This window comes from Achroia grisella, unplaced genomic scaffold, assembly GCF_030625045.1.
Source record: "Achroia grisella isolate CSIRO2021 unplaced genomic scaffold, CSIRO_AGI_Agris_v1 utg487, whole genome shotgun sequence".
NCBI lineage: Eukaryota > Metazoa > Arthropoda > Insecta > Lepidoptera > Pyralidae > Achroia > Achroia grisella.
In genome coordinates, this window is record NW_026712891.1 from 5,361,233 (window position 1) to 5,382,146 (window position 20,914).

The following is a 20,914-nucleotide window of genomic DNA, read 5'->3' on the forward strand; positions in this document are numbered from 1 at the left end:
AGATGTAAGCAAAATCTATCTTATTTACGTAGGTACGGAGGCACAACATAACTTAATTCTTAGGAATGACAACTTAAGGGTACATATATACTATAGACGCCACTATATCCGTAGCTCTGTTTACGACTACAGGCAACTGATATTACTACCTAGCAAATTAATTGAAGGCTCGTTTACCATTCGAGTCTTATTATAAAATCTCTGCATTCACAAACACCTTTGTACGTTGTTCTTATCTATATTCATCTTAAATCATCAATAAAACATGTCTATGTATGGTTGCGCCATATAACATTATATTTTTGTTTATCATTGTATAATTATTATTAGTAATAGTTTGTTCAAATAAATAATTTAGCGTGGTACGAAACGTTAATTTTCTAAGGATTGGCACTACACTAATTCCTTTATCCTCTCCTATTCCCGCACATACCTTTGTTTTAAGTGCGAGCGAGAAGATTCGCTTGTATCGAAAGTGACATATCGCGCTCGCGCGTCACTGTAAAATTGAACGCTGAAGTTGACATTGAATTCCCGCCTTGATCGCGCTTAAGATCAAGTTTTTTGTAATTCGTGATAATTACTAAACATTTTAATCCACCGCATCGCTCTAGTGTGTTTAAGACCATTGTGTTTGTGCCATTGTTGTGAAGCAAGTAGCTGGGACCTGGAGACACCGATAGCCGCCGCACTGCAACCTACAATTCAAAGGTACTGTGCCTCCTTCCTTACCAGAACTGTCTTTCTTTGTGTTCCATCCTCACAAGCAGTTCTCAATCACCAACCTAACAGTGTATCGTGTCAATCCACGTACCCGTCAAATTATTTAGATACAGTCCACTTAAATCAAAATCAAACAATAATTATTTCACCCGCGCCGCCATTATTTTAGTGGTCCATTTCGAGCCGAATATTGTAATTATTTGGTTAAACCACACTAGATATTTTATTTCTATGTATATTTCGTACAAACGCATACAATTAATTTGTATTTTACTACCTCATTTTCTTTATTTCGTTATATCGATGTTTCTAGAATCTCGTAGGTACATGTAGGTACAACTACCTGATAGATTCATATCAAATTCCGTGTCAACTCAATTTCGCATCGTAAGTAATAGTAGGTATTTACGATTTGTTGTAATACTCCCGCATTGTTTTAACCTAACTATAGGTAAAACAACTTTATTTTTGTAGTCACCGCATTTATATTCGTAGTTATCAATTACTTTCGCGCCATTGTAGGTAGTCTATCTACCTACATATTGATATCCTCAGGCCCCCTTAGGGTAGGCTGAGACGCATACGATATTATAGCTTAATATTATCGCTTTCTACCGGTCTACTATTGAATAGGTTAGCGGCATAGACTTTGAATTTAGTTCGCTGTAATAAACAAGACATTGCTTACGCTGTAATAAACAGACATCGCTTTGTTTAATATAAATATTTGACAGATTCCTATCACGAGTACGTTGTGGTTTATTATTTCGTATTTTAATTGTAAGTACATTGTGTACTGCCGGCTCTCGTTGCCCGCATCGCACCGCATTGCACCGCACCGCACGTAACTTGTGTAGGTATTTATCTGTTCTCCACCGCACCGCTTTCTTATATATTTATTAGTACAAACAAGTTTTTGTATTTATAGGTTGTTCATCATGTCGGATGTCAATCAGTTACCCCTGTTACTCGCTAAAAAGGATTTAATGTTTTCTCGCATACAAAGTATTACAGATAGGACTCATAATCTTTCTAGTGAATATGAAAGAGAAACATTCTTGTGTGAGATCGAAACAGTTGACAAATTACGCTCGGATTTCGAAACTATGTTAGATAAAATAAATACTTTAGAATCTAAATTGAATCCTAAATATGTTATTAATTATCAACCGCTCATGGCATTTGATGATTTGTATTGCCGTATAAAACGAGCCGCAAGATCGCTAGAGGTACCGCCTGATGTCAAACATCATCAGCATAATAGGGATGAGGACAGGCCTCGTCTGCCCCCCCTACCAATTCCGGAATACTCAGGAGATCTGAGATCCTGGTCTTTATTCTATACAGCTTACAAAAGCATAGTTCATGACAATCCTAGATTGTCAGATTCGGAAAAATTACATTATTTGATGGGTAAACTGACAGGTAAAGCTCGTTCTGTATTTGCCAGTATAAACCCTTGTTCTGAAAATTATAAGGTCATTTTAGATGCTTTAATTAGTAAGTATGAAGATAAGAGATTGCTCGCATCATCATACCTAGATCAAATATTCGAAATGAAGCCCTTTCATTCATCAAATATAAATAATTTAGAACAATTTCTCGATAAATTCGCAACTTCAGTATCCGCGTTAAATAACTTAAAAATTAATAATCTTTCGGATTTTATATTTTTGTATACCGCGTTAAAGAAATTAGATTCCGAAACCGCCCGCGCTTTCGAACTAGATAAACGAGGATCCGACATCCCATCTTTCGATACATTAGTGTCATTTGTGCGCGATCACATTAAAATATTGCAACGCACTTCTTCAAGCAACCAAGAAGTTACTAAGAAAGTTGTCGATCGTCGTATGGATGCGGCATCGAAAGTTATGCAACATAAATCTACATACTCTTATACTACAACCGCTAATCCGCAGCCTAAGTGCTCATTGTGTAACATACAACATGAACATTTATATAAATGTCCAGGTTTTCGAAATTTAACGCCTAATGATCGTTTCCGATTTGTTAAATCTAATTCCTACTGTATTAATTGTCTAAGTAAAAATCACCGTGTATTTAATTGTAACTCAAATAGTCGATGTCACAAATGTGACTCAAAACATCATACTATGCTCCACTTTGAGCATAGTAATGCCACCTCCACCGCGAACATACTCAGTGGTAGTTTGGTCACAGCGACTACGTCACGCGTAGTGGATCTATCGTCGCACTCGTCGCACACGCAGCCCGCTGTTGGTGGCGGCGGCGGCGGCCGACCGGCTCCTTGCACGGACCGCGCCCCGCACTCACCCCCGCCGACACCCGTCGTATCCCGCGCATCGGAAGACGTAGCATTATGCACGTTATCAGACAATGTTAATAAAAATATGCCTCGCGTACCTACTACCGTATTGTTAGCCACCGCTCGTGTTTTAATGATCGATAGAGACGGTAACGAACATTATATTAGAGCATTATTGGACAGTGCTTCTCAAAGTAATTTTGTAACTAGGGATTGTTGTAATCGCTTGGGATTGCAATGTATACAGAATACAACCTTTTCGATTAAAGGTATAGGAGGGACAACAAAGGCCACACAGGGTTCTGTACATATAAAATTCTTTTCACGGTTTAATCGTAATATTAAATTTGATATGGAATCCTTAGTTGTAGATAAAATAACCGAACGTTTACCGACTGTTAGTGTCGATATTTCATTATTTTCAAATTTTAAAAATTTGCCTTTAGCCGATGATAGTTACGCTACTCCTGGGAACATTGACATGTTAATCGGTGCCTCAATTTTCCCGCATTTAATATTGTCCCGTAAGGTTAAAGGTCAACCCGCATACGTCTCGCCGTATGCTATTGAGACCGTATTAGGCTTTGTTATTGTAGGTTCAGCTCCCGCTAGATCAAATACCGATACTTCCGTGTCTAATATGTTAGATAATTGTAATTACACTACCACCGCGCATTGTTGTGTTACCGAACCCACGATGGAATCCGTTCTATGTAGATTCTGGGAAATGGAAGAGGTGAATGTTGCACCGATTCTCAGCCCGGACGACAAGGAGTGTGAAGCTATTTATGCTGGCACTACCACTCGCGAGGACGACGGTCGTTATACCGTCGCGCTTCCCTTCAAGGGTAATGCACATTCTCTTGGCGACTCGCGTCGATTAGCCGAGAAATGTTTCTTTTGTCTCGAACGCAAAATGCAGGCTTCGCCTGAACTCAAGCAAGCCTATGATGACGTCATTACGGAGTATTTAGATAAGAGTTATATTTCACCCGCACCCGTTAATGATGATAGTAATGCTCCTTCGTATATAATACCGCACCATGGAGTTATTCGAAAAGATAAACTCACGTCTAAATTGCGCGTCGTACTCAATGCTAGCGCTAAAACTAGCACGTCCGTATCTCTCAACGATCTTCTTTATAATGGACAGAATTTACAACGCAATTTATTTGATATTATAGTTAACTTCAGATTATTTTCAGTAGCTCTCTCTGCCGATATTAGGCAAATGTTTCTTTGCATTCGTATTAGAGAGAGTGACCGCAGATTTCAACGCATATTGTATAGATTTTCGCCTGACGAACCTCTCCAGGTTTATCAGTTTAATCGCGTTTGTTTTGGACTCAAATCGAGTCCGTTTCTTGCACTGCGTACTATTAAGCAGTTAGCCACCGACGAAGGCGAATCGTTCCCAAAAGCTAAGGAAGCGGTTCACACCGGTCTGTACATGGATGATTTAGTATATTGTCTAGATAGTGAAGATGAGGCTATCGTCACAGCTGCTGAGATCATCTCACTCATGAAGGCCGGACAATTTGATCTTGTCAAATGGACGAGCAATTCGCAAGTAGTTTTAAATTCCATTCCGTCAACACATCGACTTTCATCGGTAGTAGAATTCGACGTGTCTGATACGCATAAAATTCTGGGTCTGTGCTGGTCTCCTAGCTCAGATTTATTTAGTTTAAAAATTTGCACGCCCGCTGAAAAGTGTACAAAACGCACCATTTTATCTTGTGTCGCAAGATTGTGGGATGTAATGGGTTTCGTAGCACCCGTTATATTATTTGCCAAACTTCTTGTCAAAGAGTTATGGTTATGCAACTGCGATTGGGACGACGCCCCCCCTGAAGTTATCGTCAGACAATGGTCACGTTTCAGGGATGAGCTCCCCAGTCTAGATCAAATTAAATTACCGCGCCATGTTGACATCACAAAACGCAGTGTGGTGAACATCATTGGCTTCGCAGACGCTAGTGAAAAGGCTTATGGTGCTGTTGTGTACTTCCACGTCGAGACTGATGGTGTGAGTACTGTGCATCTTATAAGTGCAAAATCTAAGGTTGCACCCCGCAAGGTCGTGTCGTTGGCCCGACTCGAACTTTGCGCAGCGCTTTTGCTCGCTAATTTAATTAATAATATTGTTACCGCTGTTAATAACCGCTATCCAATTAAGGCAATACACGCATTTTCTGATTCAACAGTTGCTTTATGTTGGATCCACGCATCGCCCCACAGGTGGGATACTTTTGTCGCGAATAGAGTTTCTAAAATTCAATCTCTGCTTTCACCGCATAATTTTTATCACGTGTCTGGTTCGGACAATCCAGCCGACTGTCTATCGCGAGGGCTTACTCCTGCCCAAATAATTCACCACCCCCTATGGTTCAACGGCCCGCAGTGGGCTAAATCCACCTTTTCGGAATGGCCAGTCACCGCTTTCAATCCTTCTGCTGTTATGGACCCGCCTGAGGAGAAGAAACTCTCCTTTGTTACTCGTACACCGCCAGAAGAATCTGTTTTCATCGCTCTGGCAAATCGCTTTTCTTCTTGGTCCAAGCTTCTTCGCTGCGTAGTTTATATCTGTCGTTTCGCAAAATTATTAACACCCGCACATATTTTAAATTTTACTCCGTTGAAATATTTGCCCGCCGCAGAAATAGCTGACAGTTCTTTGATTTCACGCCACGCATTATTAGACAGATTAGTGCAAACGTTCTGGAAGCGATGGAGAGCGGAGTACCTGCACACATTACAATCTCGCGAAAAATGGAATACACCCGTCAATCAGATTACTGTCGGAACTGTTGTAATTGTACGTACTGAAAACGCGCCACCACTTCATTGGCCTTTAGGGGTTATTGAAGAGGTCTTTCCGGCTTCTGACGGCGTAATTCGAGTTGTTCGTGTAAAAACTGCAACCGGCTCTTATTTGCGCCCGGTTGTACGTCTGTGCCCCTTACCTAGACATTAGTTTTAGTTAATACGAGTTCTAGGTTAAGGTTTAGTTTATTTTAAGTTTCTATTTTTACTTTGAAGGCGTCCCTTCAAGGCGGGGGGGAATGGTTGCGCCATATAACATTATATTTTTGTTTATCATTGTATAATTATTATTAGTAATAGTTTGTTCAAATAAATAATTTAGCGTGGTACGAAACGTTAATTTTCTAAGGATTGGCACTACACTAATTCCTTTATCCTCTCCTATTCCCGCACATACCTTTGTTTTAAGTGCGAGCGAGAAGATTCGCTTGTATCGAAAGTGACATATCGCGCTCGCGCGTCACTGTAAAATTGAACGCTGAAGTTGACATTGAATTCCCGCCTTGATCGCGCTTAAGATCAAGTTTTTTGTAATTCGTGATAATTACTAAACATTTTAATCCACCGCATCGCTCTAGTGTGTTTAAGACCATTGTGTTTGTGCCATTGTTGTGAAGCAAGTAGCTGGGACCTGGAGACACCGATAGCCGCCGCACTGCAACCTACAATTCAAAGGTACTGTGCCTCCTTCCTTACCAGAACTGTCTTTCTTTGTGTTCCATCCTCACAAGCAGTTCTCAATCACCAACCTAACAGTGTATCGTGTCAATCCACGTACCCGTCAAATTATTTAGATACAGTCCACTTAAATCAAAATCAAACAATAATTATTTCACCCGCGCCGCCAATGTACATGTTTAGTATAAAAAATAAATATTTAAAGTGCTGTATCACAAAACAAATGTTTGCAAGTAATTTCTTTACGCTACTTTTTAGAAAGAATGTTATTTATTGATTGATTACGAGCAATTTATCATGTACAAATTTGGCGGAATTTTGAAACTCCTTTGAACGTGTCGTGTGCAAATTCTATTTATATCGGAACCTTTGTACTTTGTCTTTTCGCTGGAGTCAAACAAAGCAAAGGAATTTTCGCATTGGGCCTTTTATTTTATATTTTCGATTCGTTACCCGTTTTATGTGTCCAGTCGGCCACCGCATGGTTCTTCTATGACTAATGACGATGAAATCTTGTAGTTGAACTCAAACAGTATGACTCACGGCACAGATCAGATAAAAAGTTACCACACACAAGTAGGTGGCGTTTCAAAAGGCCATAAATTTATATTCTTCACCCATAGTTTCATTGTATATGCGGTATTTATTTCAATAATGGTTTGTAATCTAGAATACTAAATTTTGTAAACGAATAAAAGGTGATCCAAATCATCTACTAAGACGAATTAAAGATTCTGTTATTAAAATTTATTTTAATTTTGCACTATTTTATGCTTTAACTTTGCACTTTGACAGTGCTAAAGTGTAAAGGACTCGCCGTACTCACTCTGACGAAGACTTCCGGATGAAATCAAATGAATTGTCACGAAAGACTAGAACGAAAGAAGAGAAATATAGCATGTTTATTAAATTCCCGTACTTACATAGTTATATAATAAATATTTTGTTCTACTAATAATTTAAGTATTTTATAGTCAAAAATTAATACGATCCTTTCGTATCGTGATAATAAAAAATAGTGAAATGGTACAATAAGAAAACCTCATATTTATTTCTGAATTTTGTATAAACTACAGTGATGAAAAGTACAGAATGAAAAATATTCATGATCATGACAATACCTACTGAAATACATAAATGAATTTCAGTATTGTCATGATCATAAATTTAATCCCTCCTATTACTACGTGGTTTAGTACAGCATTTTATTTGGAGTCTTCTATTTTCATTCACTAGTGTATTTGTGCTTTATTTTCCTAGTCCTTTCTTATATCCTGGTAAGAAAATGAGTGGTCGCAAATAATAATATTCTGTCGCCGTCAACACCCTGAGTTATTTTTATTCAACACTCCAATAATAGTCGTATAATGTTATTTTTCCTTAAGTATTTTATAGGCAAGAACGGTACAATAATAGAAAACAGGTATGTATGAGTAATATTTTAGACCTACGTTTTTGATGACGTCAATAAACAGTTGAGTGGACTATTCTTAGTAACAAGTTAGATACTATTCTAATCTAAATAAGGTTTGACATTAGTATTGAAGCAACAAGTTGTTTCTCTCGCATAGAGCAATCTTACAATATATTTTTATATAGAGTTGGAATCATTTATAAATAAACTATTGACAGTAATTTAAAAATAAGATACAACACGTGTACAAACTAAATGACATAATAAAAAAATGCGTTTTTGAGTTTTTATAACAAAATTGACAATTTTACATAAACATGGATTATGACAGATTACAATAAAATAATGCTAAATCCAAAAATGTGTGTCGATATCCCCATAATACACGGAATTATTATATTAATCTAATTCCACTATAAACGTGGTTAAAAATACATTATTATATTGCTCATTTTAGGCACTTTTCAATAATTAATTCATTTCAATAAAAAGACATGTTCAAACGTTTACTATATATGCCAAGTCTAAAAAAAACAGATTATAAATACGAGTGTTGTGGAGTTCAATCACAATTCTCGTCACGAAGGGCAGCATGAGTAAGTGACGGGTAATGCATTGAAGGCACGCCTTATGCGCGGTAAATATTAATTAGTAATGACAATTGGCGCCACGCCGCCACCCCTTTACCTACGAGCGTGACTGCCGACCTGCAATACTTTAGAGATCATGTACACCCTCACTAATAAGGCCGCTGGTATACATTCGGTCAGTTGCCAGGTTGTCTTCATTTAGTTGCTATGCACCGAAATCATTGCTAGAGATCCGCCAATTAGGATTCTTTGAAATGTTTGTCGCATTCGGACAATCTGTTGACTGTGGGAGGGGATTGTTAGTAACAGGGACTAGTTGCTTCATTGCTAGCAGCGTACCATATTCGTCCCTGGTAGCCTATTATTATTATTATATTGGTGAATTGGTACATTTGGAGCAAACCTTACTTCGCCCAACTTATGCACCGGCCGCATATACAGATAACGCAGGTGTACCATTCCATTACCATTAAAAAAACCTAATGACCAGCGGACTGTATATCAACGGGTTTAGCGTGTAGCATAACCTTAACAGAGATCGTTGATTGTAGTTCGATACTGCTATATTATTAACTTGAGGACCTAGTTTTGAGCAGAAAATAAACAGATAAATACTAATTCAAGTATTAATTGTAAAATATAATTATTTATGAGAAGCAACAACTATATAACAAATGCGTATTATTTAATATTTAAGTGTAATTATAATTAAGTACAGGGAACTATAATTAATTAAGCGAAGAATTGTTTAAAGTAAATAATTTATGAACTTGTACCACAACGTGCGACACCCACAGTTCTAAAATTAATAATAGATACTGTAATAATACCTAGTAAGCTATTTGATGAATTAACATATATTTTTGTTTGTCTTAATATACATAATAAATATATCAATATACATAAAAATACTATTGAGGCCATCAATATACCTACTCAAATCAGGTCGACCTCCACGCAATTCCCCCTAGATACCATAGTGTTAAATACCCCACGATGAATAGAATAGAATAGAATATAATAGAAAATCATTTATTCAAATAAACTTACATTGAAGCACTTTTGAATAGTCATTACATTTTTTTTTAATCTACCGCTCTTTCGGAAAGCTGTCTCATCACAAGAAGAACGAGCAAGAAACTTGCGTGTTGCTCTTTTAAATAATTTTATTATTACTTTACATTTTTAAGTTTAAGTGTGTGAATACAAACCACCAATTAGCACTAATTCAATTAAATACTCAAAAAGAAAAAATATTGAATACATAACCAACTGGTTAAACAATTAATAAGAGGAAATCAGTCATAGTGATTAGAGCAGACCAGTCCCTACAAGCAGCACCCGTTCACGAGTATGACGGATGAGCCAGCCATCACTGCGCTCGACCATATTTTAGGGAGCCCAATGACCCGGCCCACCACGCCGCCACAAGTCTGGACATTTTAGTGAGCAAATGATGAGCTAAGTGATCCAATTCGTCTTTGTCCTTTCATCCTTCACTGATGGCCTGTCAGAACATATTATTAGCACAGTCGGGAGATCACCATTGCATTATCAACATCCACAAAATAAAAAATCACCTAAAATAAATAAAATTGGAGTGTCTGTAATATTGAAATAACCGTTTTTTACTACATGCATATGTAAATACAGTACATACACCAAAATATCATTTTTTACAATTTTTGTCTGTCTGTTCCGACTAATCTCTGAAATGGCTGAACCTATTTTGACGGAACTTTTTTGGCAGGCAGCTGATGTAATAAGGAGTAACTTAGGCTACTTTAATTTTTTTTTAAATCATTTATATTAGAAAATATATATTTTTTTTTAAACTTTCGTGTTTAAGATACATTATTTAAATTATGAACCGGGTCTTAACACGAATAATTTTATGGCAAATAATATGGCCATAAAATTATTCGTGTTAAGACCCGGTTAATAATTTAAATTCCACGCAGACGAAGTCGCGGGTACAGCTAGTAAATAATAAAAATCTTTGCAATTTGAGGAAAACGGATTATGGGTAGAGTTACTTTCCTACTTGTTTCTTTTCATGAGAATAAGCTACTTGGTCGCAAAAAAAACACGACGATAATTAATTTCAATTATAACTTTGAACTTTTAAGGTTCTAGTTTCTATACCTCTATTCGTGTGTGTGTTAAATAAATGGTAGTGTGTTTTGTTATTTTTTTATTGATTAATATATTTTTATGCATAATTAAAAAATAATACTATCATTCTGTAATCATTCTCTATATATAACTACTATAAGTTTTTTTTAGACTATTCTAATGCTGTTGGCCGCAGCTGGCCTTTAAAGCTTCAGCGGACGATAGACAGATGGTACTCCAAACGCGCGGGAGGACTTATGGACCGACTGAAGGTCAATTCCCGCCTGACGGATACGACTTTAGTCTAAGGCACCGCTATGGGTACGAATCTCGGTTCAGGCCGTCGTAATATCGATTCCCGTTTGAATTGGACGGGTGATCAATCTATAAGTGTGCGTACTTTCAGGTAAGATGAATCTATGTACGTACTCGAGATACAGTCTATTTTCAAACATGTCAAATTCCAAGAACCATTCAGCCTTTGAGTCTATAATATTAATATGGATCTAGATCATACTACGTTAATAATGTTGGATGTTTATAGTTTAATAATGATTATTAATTAACCATGCTGTTACTCAATCATGCTAAAACGGTTGGACGGATTCCATTGAAATGTGGTAGACATATATATATATATATATATTGGATATATCCTAGAATATGATACCTTTTACCTAAATTCCCGCGGCAAGCGCCACGGGAAAGGGTTAATCTATACTAATATTACAGTTTGTAGGTGTAATCTCTGCATAGATTTTGAAAATTATTTTAGTGTTGGATAGCCGATTTATCTAGTAAGGTTATAGGCTATATAACATCACGTTACAACCAATAGGAGCTCTATATAGCTAGAGAGAATATTTCTTTGCTACTCACAAAGAAAAATGTTACAAAAACGGGGAAAATATGACAGACAAAGTTGCGCGGGACAACTTGTTTCTTATAAAGATACTTCAACGAACGATGCATAAAATTACCTTTAAAACTTCATAGCTTAAAATTACCATATGCGTACTAAGCACGTTTCACAAACCAGTTTCAGAAGGAAACATTAATAATCTGGTAATTTGACTATAAGTGTAGGTAATAAATTAATGTTCACGAAGAGTTGTATAATTGTGTTTCCCCAGAATACCAGTATTTGTAAATATTGGAGTACGGAAATAAGCCGCGATATGACATATTTATACAGCGACGGCAAACAATTTTCAAGGGTCTTTGGGTACCTCACACCATATGCGGTACGCGTCACTACTGAATAGGCCGAGTGCTTTCGTCCCGAGAAAGGGAATTAACAATAATAGGGAGTATTGGTCATTGTCAGTAATGGCATTTACCTTGTCAGTGCTACAGTAATGTGGTAATTGGAAATAATGGTTTTCTAAATATTTGAATATGGAATTGTGACCCAGTGTACATCAGTGGAGGAAGTTGAAAAGATCAATTCAGATGTCTGTGTGGTGAAGTCAGAAATAACGATCACCGGGAAGACGATTTTCGCTTCGAAGTTGATCTAACAGGGAACATTTTTTTATGGAGACAAACGAGCTTGCGCCTCACCTGATGGCAAGTGTTTACCGCCGTCCATCAGCAAAGGAGTCACTAGTTCCCATTATTAATAATCCCCTTTCCCCTCGGATGATTAAATCCCGGTTGTTACGATGGGCTTTGATCTCAGTTCATCCTTCACCACTGTCTTGTAAGCGTAAATAATTAGTTTAGTGTAGACCTTATCGCTATTCCATTATCGTCCGCATGAGAAGTGCTCCTGTCAGCTCTGTTTAAATGTGATGTAGATTGAATAATTCGGCAATTCAGTTCACAATAGTTACGTTCTATGTACTAAAAGCTATTAAAATTGGGACACAATGATAGCATGTTGAAATTAGTCAATATCTTGGATTTAAAAGAAAAAATCGTCATCGTCCGGTTTCCTATATGACTCTTTACGATTACTTTTACTTGATAGAAATATACGGCAATATATATACTTATTTTGAGAAGTTAGGGGTTGAGCTCAAATTAGATATTAGTTAGTTGACGATTAATAATATTAATATCCATCTATTACAAGTTTTGACTATCATAATAATACACCATGACGTAAGCGAGAAGTTTAACGACTAATAAAAAGGCACTAAAACTACGCTATTGCACTTATTAAACTAGCTAGGGCAGTGTTTTTCAAAGTGAGTGAAGATAACAGTTTCGTTTTCAGACAATAGGGAGCGAAACAACATTCTAGGAAGGTCAAGGCAGGCTCAGATATGAATATAGAAAAAAATAGTAGTGTAATTACTTCACAGCAACATATAGCCATTGAAATGCTGTCTAGTTGCATAGTCGGATGTTGCATAGTTTAAAATGTTATAGTACTTTCCTAAAGAGCTACCTGAGATCAAATGTGGTGAAAAGGAATTTGTTAGAAAATATTTAACTGTCATAATAGTGATGACTGACATAAGTTTGAGTACCTACAATTTAAGGTTTAACTTGTATTAATACCTAACAGTATTATTAATAGGCATATATGACAAATTTTATTAAATGTAAATGTAAATAATTTAGACAAAATTGAGTAGCATATTAAATATGAGATTGTTCAATACAGTAAAATGTAATGGTAGTTTGTTCTTTCTGTATAGTCCATAAGGATAACACATGTTACAATTTAAACCACTTTTATCTTATATTATTCTTCTCTATTCCTAGCGGATCATTTTTTTCGCTACCCTCCAGACCTCAATTATTGATATTAGAATGAGCACTAATTATTTTTTACTAGCATTACAGTTTTATAATTCAATTTACAAAAAAAAGGAATAAATAAGAGTTTGGTAGCTTGACCTTTCCATTAGATAACAAAATTAGTATTGCGATAAACATTATTAAAAATACATATAATTCAAAATTTTTAATATGTAGTCAACTGCATTAGTAAGTACATTCATTATTATTAAGCTTTATTAATCTAAACAGGAAATGAATTATAAGCCTGCTATCAAAGATTACTTGGCAAAGATGTAAATGGATGAGTAGCATATAATCTCACTTTATTATTTTTTTTCAATTAAACACTGAAATATTTATATATTTACTATGCTTTTTCAGTTCATAAATTATAAGATAACACCTTAAATCGCTTTGAATTACATTAGCATGGTATTCAAATCTAATAAATAAATTCTTCAGTGGACTTTATTTACAAAAATTTTTGTTACTTAAAAATAATGTTGTTTTGTTTAGTTAATGTACAAAGATAAGAAATATCATATTCTATATTAGGCGATATCAAGATATAACAATCTGATGTGATACAAATTAAAATAACAATATTTTAATTTGTGTAAGTACCAGAAAAAAATATAATTTATTTACTATAATAATTATTATTATAACAATAAAAACTAAAACAAGCAGTAATCAGTGGTAATCACTAGCATGGCATGCCTCTGACTAATCTATCTAGAATTATGGTGATTTATATACCTATGTAGAAATTTATTTCTCTTAATATCTGATCAATACATCAAAACTTCATATCTCTTTTTATTTAATATGTTATGCTATACACTTACTATGTAACCACTAATTATAATTATTAGAGAAGAGAAAACCAGACTCCATCAGGTCCGCATGGAAGAGAATATTTGGAATACACTAAAGCAACAAGTTGGTGGTCGAGTGACTTAAAACCTGCCTGTAGTCCCCTTGAGTTGCCTAAGAGTCTCATGTGCCTTGAAGGACGACATATGAGGCCCTAATGAGTACTAAACAAAGTACACATGGCATGATTTCTAGCATTAGGTTTTCAGCAAAAGTTCAATAACAATAACACACATTCTGGATGACATAATACAGGGTGAAGGTGGCAAATACAAGACCAAATAATAATAAATACAATACAATAACATTGCAGGACATTGGAAAAATAGATAGGTTAAATTTATTCCAGGGTATATTTCTAAATAAATAAAAAAATACTACTTACAACTGAATTTTAGCAGACCAAAGATGTGTCCAGGTACTTTATTTACCACTTGAAGTCCACCATTGAACACATTGCATTGTACAAAATGAAAACGAAATTATATTAAAATTACCGATTAACTACAGCAGACGTGTTGTGGTCTTTTGCAGTATATTTAGAAAAAGATACGAAATCTACACTATATATCTAGGAAAAGATGGCACGACACGACAGATAACAACGTCACTTGAGGTCTGTAATGTCCATTTCAAGTAGAATAACTATATTCTACACCCGAGAACATACACCACCATTATTGCGCACGCAGTCAATTGAGACGAGCCGCTACTTGTTCGTTGTTCGGGTTGCTAGCGGTACGCGATAAAGTTGGTTCACGATTTTACGCTACTCAAAAGAATAAAGAAAGATGTTGCATGCGCTTGTCGCTATTTTAACATCCGGTTGTCTTTCCTGTCATAAGTGACACCACAAAACGTCAATATGACATTGACATTTTTTTCATGTTGCCATATAGACAAAGATTACTTGTACAATGTTCCCATATTTTAAAATTCCGACGTCGAATAAAATATAACTGAAAATATAAATTATAAATAGTTGAACTAATATTAACATGAAATTTAAATTTATACAATAAAACTTTCATGAATTTTAAAATCATTTCTACCTGTAGTGTTTACATTATAACATAGTAGCGCCATGTTCCTTTTCCTATTCATTGTCGTATTTGACGTGTTTATCAAAAGAAAAAAAAAATACCAAAACAAAACTGACGTGTACGCTGTAAATTAATTACCAAATAAAATTGAAAAATTGCTTGTTTTATGTTGGTGTTTTCACAAATATACCATAATGTCGGATTCGGAACCACTCTCTCAAAATGCAGAACAATCTGAAGAAATACCAGGAACCGGAGGCCAAGGAGATGCGCCGCCAACTGTGTCTGAACGTGAAGCTTATTTCCAGGCGCTTCGATTATGGATACAACAAGCGCAGATCTATCAGAACATCTCTACATGTTTTCCTTACTACATGATGACCTTCCAGGGCTTACAGAACAATCCCACAAATGTGCCATTACTAAATAATAACTACCAGTTCCAAGGACAACAGATTCCTTTTCAAGTGCCAAATCCAGTAAGGAATGCTCCAGAAACTCCGCCTCCGCCCGAATCTGTAACCCCAGCAGAAGGTGAGATGGTAAACAATAAAATATAACATTTTTATGTTCACATAAACCATTCTTTGCCTAATGTTTATTAGACTATTATCAAGTAGTCTAATGAAGATAACTTCCATAACAAAGTTTATGTTGTTAATATATGGAATGAACTTCATTAAACTTTACTTCAGGTTTCTATTGATTGGTTCTGGAAGATTGTCAGATTTTATTTATTACTACTTTTTTTTATTTAGAACAGATATAAAGAGCAGTTGTAGTCATTTAAATATATTGTTTTAGGAACCACAGTTATGGATTGAAGCATATATTTCAACTGCATTGTGCTTTGTAAATATTTTGCCCAAAGTAAGTTCAGAAATGAAGGTCTTGCAATAAATAGAATAAAAAATATTTAAGTGATTATCAAAACTAGAATGCTAGAAGGTTAGGTTGGGGTATAAATAATGTCATTTAATTTTTATATAATTAGATACTTGTACTACTGATGTCTATAGTAACAACTATACACTCTTAGCATTATTGTTCACCTCAAACTTGGATTGTGACAATATTAATTAAAAAAAGATTCAAATCTCATATAAAACACTTTATCTGATATAATTATTTATAAAATTGGAGACATTGTAAAGGATAATAATGTTTTTTTAGAAATAACTTAAAATTTATAGCGCTGACAACATTATCTGATTGTACTGAGAATGAGTGTATAGCAGTTTCTATGTTGATTATTGCATGCCTCTTACTTGTTATTGTGTACTTATTTATTTTAAACAACATTTATTCAAAAGAAAAAACAAGTTTCTCAATCTTGATGAGTCTGCGTTCCGAATGAGTGGTAGAATAAAAAATAGGACTATTCAAAAGTGCTTCTATTGAGTTTATTTGAATAAAGATTATATCTATTTCTAATGTGATGTATGCACATGTTATACCTACATAAGCACATTTGTTATAATTTACTTATATGTTCTATTATTTGTGTATTTGTAGTGATTGCCCAACATGGAGGCTATGAGTATATAATACCACCACTGTACAAGAGGTTGATTGCTGAATTTATTGATTTTATGCTTTTATTCATATTGAAACTTATTGTCACATTTATAGCAGTGGATATGTTTGAAATAATGTAAGTAAACAAATCTTAATACTTATTTTAAAAGTAAACAAACAAAAGCAGTTTAAATATGAAAACTTTTGATACATTTATTTATCATAATAATTTATTGATAACTAGCTGTGGATAATTGCAACTTTGTCTTTATATGATAAAACTTAGACAATGTCCATTCTTATATTGTTATATTTATGCAAATTCCATTAAGATACATTCAGTATTCAATCCTGAAAAGATGCCGATATATTTATAATGGACATGTTTACATGTTTGGAGTTTTCCTTAATGACAATGTTATAATATACTACTTTTGATCTTATTATTTGAACATTCAGGTATTATATAATATCTGGTGATTGTTGTCTAACTAAAAAAATAAATTAAAAGATACTATAATAATACTATTTGTTTTTTCAGTGACCTGGAAAAATTTGATATCTACAAATTTAGTGAGCATTATGATGACTATACATATGCTATGGAGCTAACTTCTGAGATACTATTTTTAGAAATTATCTACAGGATATTGGTGTGCATATTTGAGGTAATTTCATTCTGCTGTGTTTTATTACCAGGTTTATAATTAATTTTTTTATGGATGATTATGTTATAATGCCCGCCTATGCATACAGTTTACACTGGCGGGGTACATGTGGAAGATCTTAAGATGAATAAATTCAGAAGCAATTTCACACACATTCACACAATAGTAGTCCAGAAGAACTGCTAGAGTTTATAATTTTTAAAAATAACAAATCCATTCTACCTATTGAATATTCTTTTCAACTGAGGGTTGTTAGATATGGTGCTAATGTCCTTGCCCAATACTAAATGTACTATGCAAGATCAACTTCCACATGGTCATCCCTGGAGACAATTGTGGTTAATCCTCAATGAATTTGCCAATGCTAAATGACCTGAGTAGAAGAAGCGGTACCATTCAACCATTATCCATAAAAACAACTCTTAAATTTTTGTTTATAAAATAAACATATTAGAATATGTATGTTAAAGTTTTAACTTCATATCTCTTTTAGACCTTTAAAACATTCAATAACTGAGAGCAATTTGCTTTTTTGCTTAACATGATAGTTTTTTTTTATTATTAATAGTGGGATTGCGATTGTCTTACCACATCTGATGGTAAATGATGGCAAGACCTAGACCTATTCCTCAAATGTCTAATAAAATATTAATCTAGCAGTAAATCAGAGATTATAATAATAATAATATTTAACACTATTCACACAACACTATATAGTCCTAAGGGAAGCAGAAGCAGAACTTGTGTTATGGGTACTAGACTACTGATATTATTTTTTGTATTATATGTAATACATAATAATAAACATATAAACCACGTTGACAAAGACAAATAATTATATTCATGAATACATGTTTGTACTGTGTGAAGAATCGGACTCGCGACTTTGGAAGTAACCCAGTGTTCTCAATTGCCACTGTATCATTACATGTACTATTTTAATGCTTTGCCATAACAAATGTAGATGGCATTTAAGTAAATATATAACTAATAATAATAATCTCAGGACAATTCACACAGCGCCATCTAGACCCAAGTTAAGCTAGCTAAAGCTTGTGTTATGAGTACTAGACAACTGATACATATACATAGATTTTCTTTTGTAAATACATACATATTATACATAGTAAACACCCAGACCGATACAAACAATTATACTACAATGAATACAAATGTTTGTGCCGTGCTAGAAATCGAACTCGCGACCATCGGTCGTAAAGCGGTGTGCTAGACCGCTAGAACACCGAGGTCGCCGATAAGTCGTCGATTCGTCGATAACTGTAATCCATTTAATAGTTTTACAGCATCTGATTTCTGAAGGTTATTGAATAAATCAGCATTTTCCAAACTCAATTCTACTTACTATTTATTGTAATTATTTATTACTATATTTGTTTTTCATAAAATTTGAAATATTATTTCAGGCCTTTTGTCTAAGTGGCAGTGTAGGGCGTACAGGTGGCGCTACTCCAGGGAAAGCTCTTCTTGGATTGCGTGTAGTGACTGCATCCGCTGTGATACTTGTTGAAGGACGCCCCAAGGAAACGGTACTGTTATACCCAGGAAGGCCGGTCAGTTTTGCAATGGCATTAATTAGGTCTATAATGAAGAATTTTCTAATTTCGTTACTATTTCCTCTATGTGTTATATTGTTTGTATTCCGACATAATCGCACTGGATATGATTTGCTGTGTGGTGTTGTAGTTGTAGAAGAGAATATGTACCCACCCAGAAGACATGCACCGTAATTTCTATGCTTCTATTTTTTTACAAAGCATCTATGAACTTTTGTGCCTTCAAATATAAATTATTTATTTGTATTAATTGTAATTAATATTAATTAAATTAATATTATTTATATTAATATGAAGTATATATTTGTGAGGTCCTATTTCTATAATTTATTTATAACTCAAATATCTCTTCCACATTTATACAGTACCTTTTGTTTTGGTTTGTATTAAATATGCTTTAAATAAGCATTGTATAAATACATTTAGGTTTTTTAACTATGTTATTTTTGAGAATTATGTTAAATTTTATTATTATTTATTATGGTTGGGTTTCGTCAAAAATATGAGGCTGGAAAACTGTGATCAGATTTATTCACTGACATCTGTATCACGAATGATTGACAAGCTCTGCTTTAATGTTTCAATTTTAAATTTTATTGCTATTTTTTGATGTTAGACTTAGATAGACACAAAGTTGCAGAGAATATTTTGATTGTATGTAAATGGTTATATCATTAATGTAAATGGTTGAGTATTTTTAATTGTAAACGTTATTTACTTTATTCATTTAACTATATCGTTAAATAATAAACAACCTATATCTTTTATATATAAAATTCTCATGTCACAATATTAGTTACCAAATTTTGTATGCATATTCAGTAGATCTGAGAATCATCTACTATTTTTCATACCCCCAAATGATAAGGGTTGTCCACCCCAACATTTATTTTTTATCTTTTGTAGAATTTTTATTTTATTTCTTTTATAATTTAGCATTAAAAATACATACAACCCCAAATTTCCACCCTTCTATCACCAACCCCTATTTTTTGATAGCCATTTCAATTTATATAGCAAAATAATATAGTAAATATCTGTACAAATAATGAGTGCATACTATATTGTGTGTTGTTTTATGAATTTTAGTTCTATGTGACTTGATATATTTTAATCTGTAATTTAAGTTAACACTGAAAGTGACAAACTCTACAGATTCTAAATTATTGGAAAAAGGCAAAGCAATGATGATGATGAACGTGACAATTTGGCAACTTATATAGTCATTAAATATAGTTTGACATCACCAGTGCAGTTGTAATATATATAATGTCAGTGTATTTACTGGTGGTAACTGGGGGTGGAATTGATGATCAGCTATCTACCATATTTGCAATCCCAAAATATTTACACTTGACTCAGTGTTTGTTGGATGGTATGATTATATTTAATATTGTATATTGATTAATTAATTTTCAACTTGTACATATTGTATTAGATATTGCCACGAAATTATTATGTAGCATGAAGGAAGTTTTTTCTTTTAATATTCAGACAATTCCCAGCACACAAATATAGAATAGGTTGTTCCTATAAGAATTCGAAGAAGAAAAATAATATTACTACTAAAATTTCTTATTACCATGTGAAAATTGAAACCTACAGTCTTATTGTTCAAAAAATATAGGATTTTTTCATCTTCAGTCCATAAATTACCTATTTTGTAGGCACAACTATATTATACATTTCACTGAGTATATATGAATTAAATCATGTTATTTAGTATGGAGTATCGGTGCTACCATGGCATATTGCCGTCGTCAGTGCAGTGATCACAGAGACAATTTATATTTTATAATTATTTCATATGTTATGTTAATCTATAAGGTATTTGTAATATGGGGTACATGGCCTGAATTTAAGTAA

The 20,914-nt window shown here is 34.1% G+C and overlaps 3 protein-coding genes across 3 annotated transcripts in view; 2 read left to right on the plus strand and 1 right to left on the minus strand.

Moving 5' to 3' along the window:
- Window positions 1-15,076, minus strand: part of LOC131845790 (beta-arrestin-1) — a 104,205-nt gene extending 89,129 nt beyond the window's left edge. The window contains exon 1 of the mRNA XM_059194885.1: window positions 14,631-15,076. The gene's annotated coding sequence lies outside the window, so the exon portion shown is untranslated. The remainder of the gene's footprint in view (window positions 1-14,630) is intronic.
- Window positions 2,841-5,990, plus strand: LOC131845954 (uncharacterized). The gene is made up of 2 exons (XM_059195124.1): window positions 2,841-3,207; window positions 3,460-5,990. Exons 1-2 carry the CDS (start codon window positions 2,841-2,843, stop codon window positions 5,988-5,990), a joined length of 2,898 nt encoding a protein of 965 aa, XP_059051107.1.
- A 283-nt stretch (window positions 15,077-15,359) lies between the features above and the next one.
- Window positions 15,360-19,693, plus strand: LOC131845983 (protein FAM8A1). Its single transcript, XM_059195167.1, has 4 exons — window positions 15,360-15,822; window positions 16,804-16,942; window positions 17,348-17,474; window positions 18,899-19,693. Exons 1-4 carry the CDS (start codon window positions 15,483-15,485, stop codon window positions 19,220-19,222), a joined length of 930 nt encoding a protein of 309 aa, XP_059051150.1. The 5' UTR covers window positions 15,360-15,482; the 3' UTR covers window positions 19,223-19,693.
- The last annotated feature ends 1,221 nt before the right edge of the window (window positions 19,694-20,914 follow it).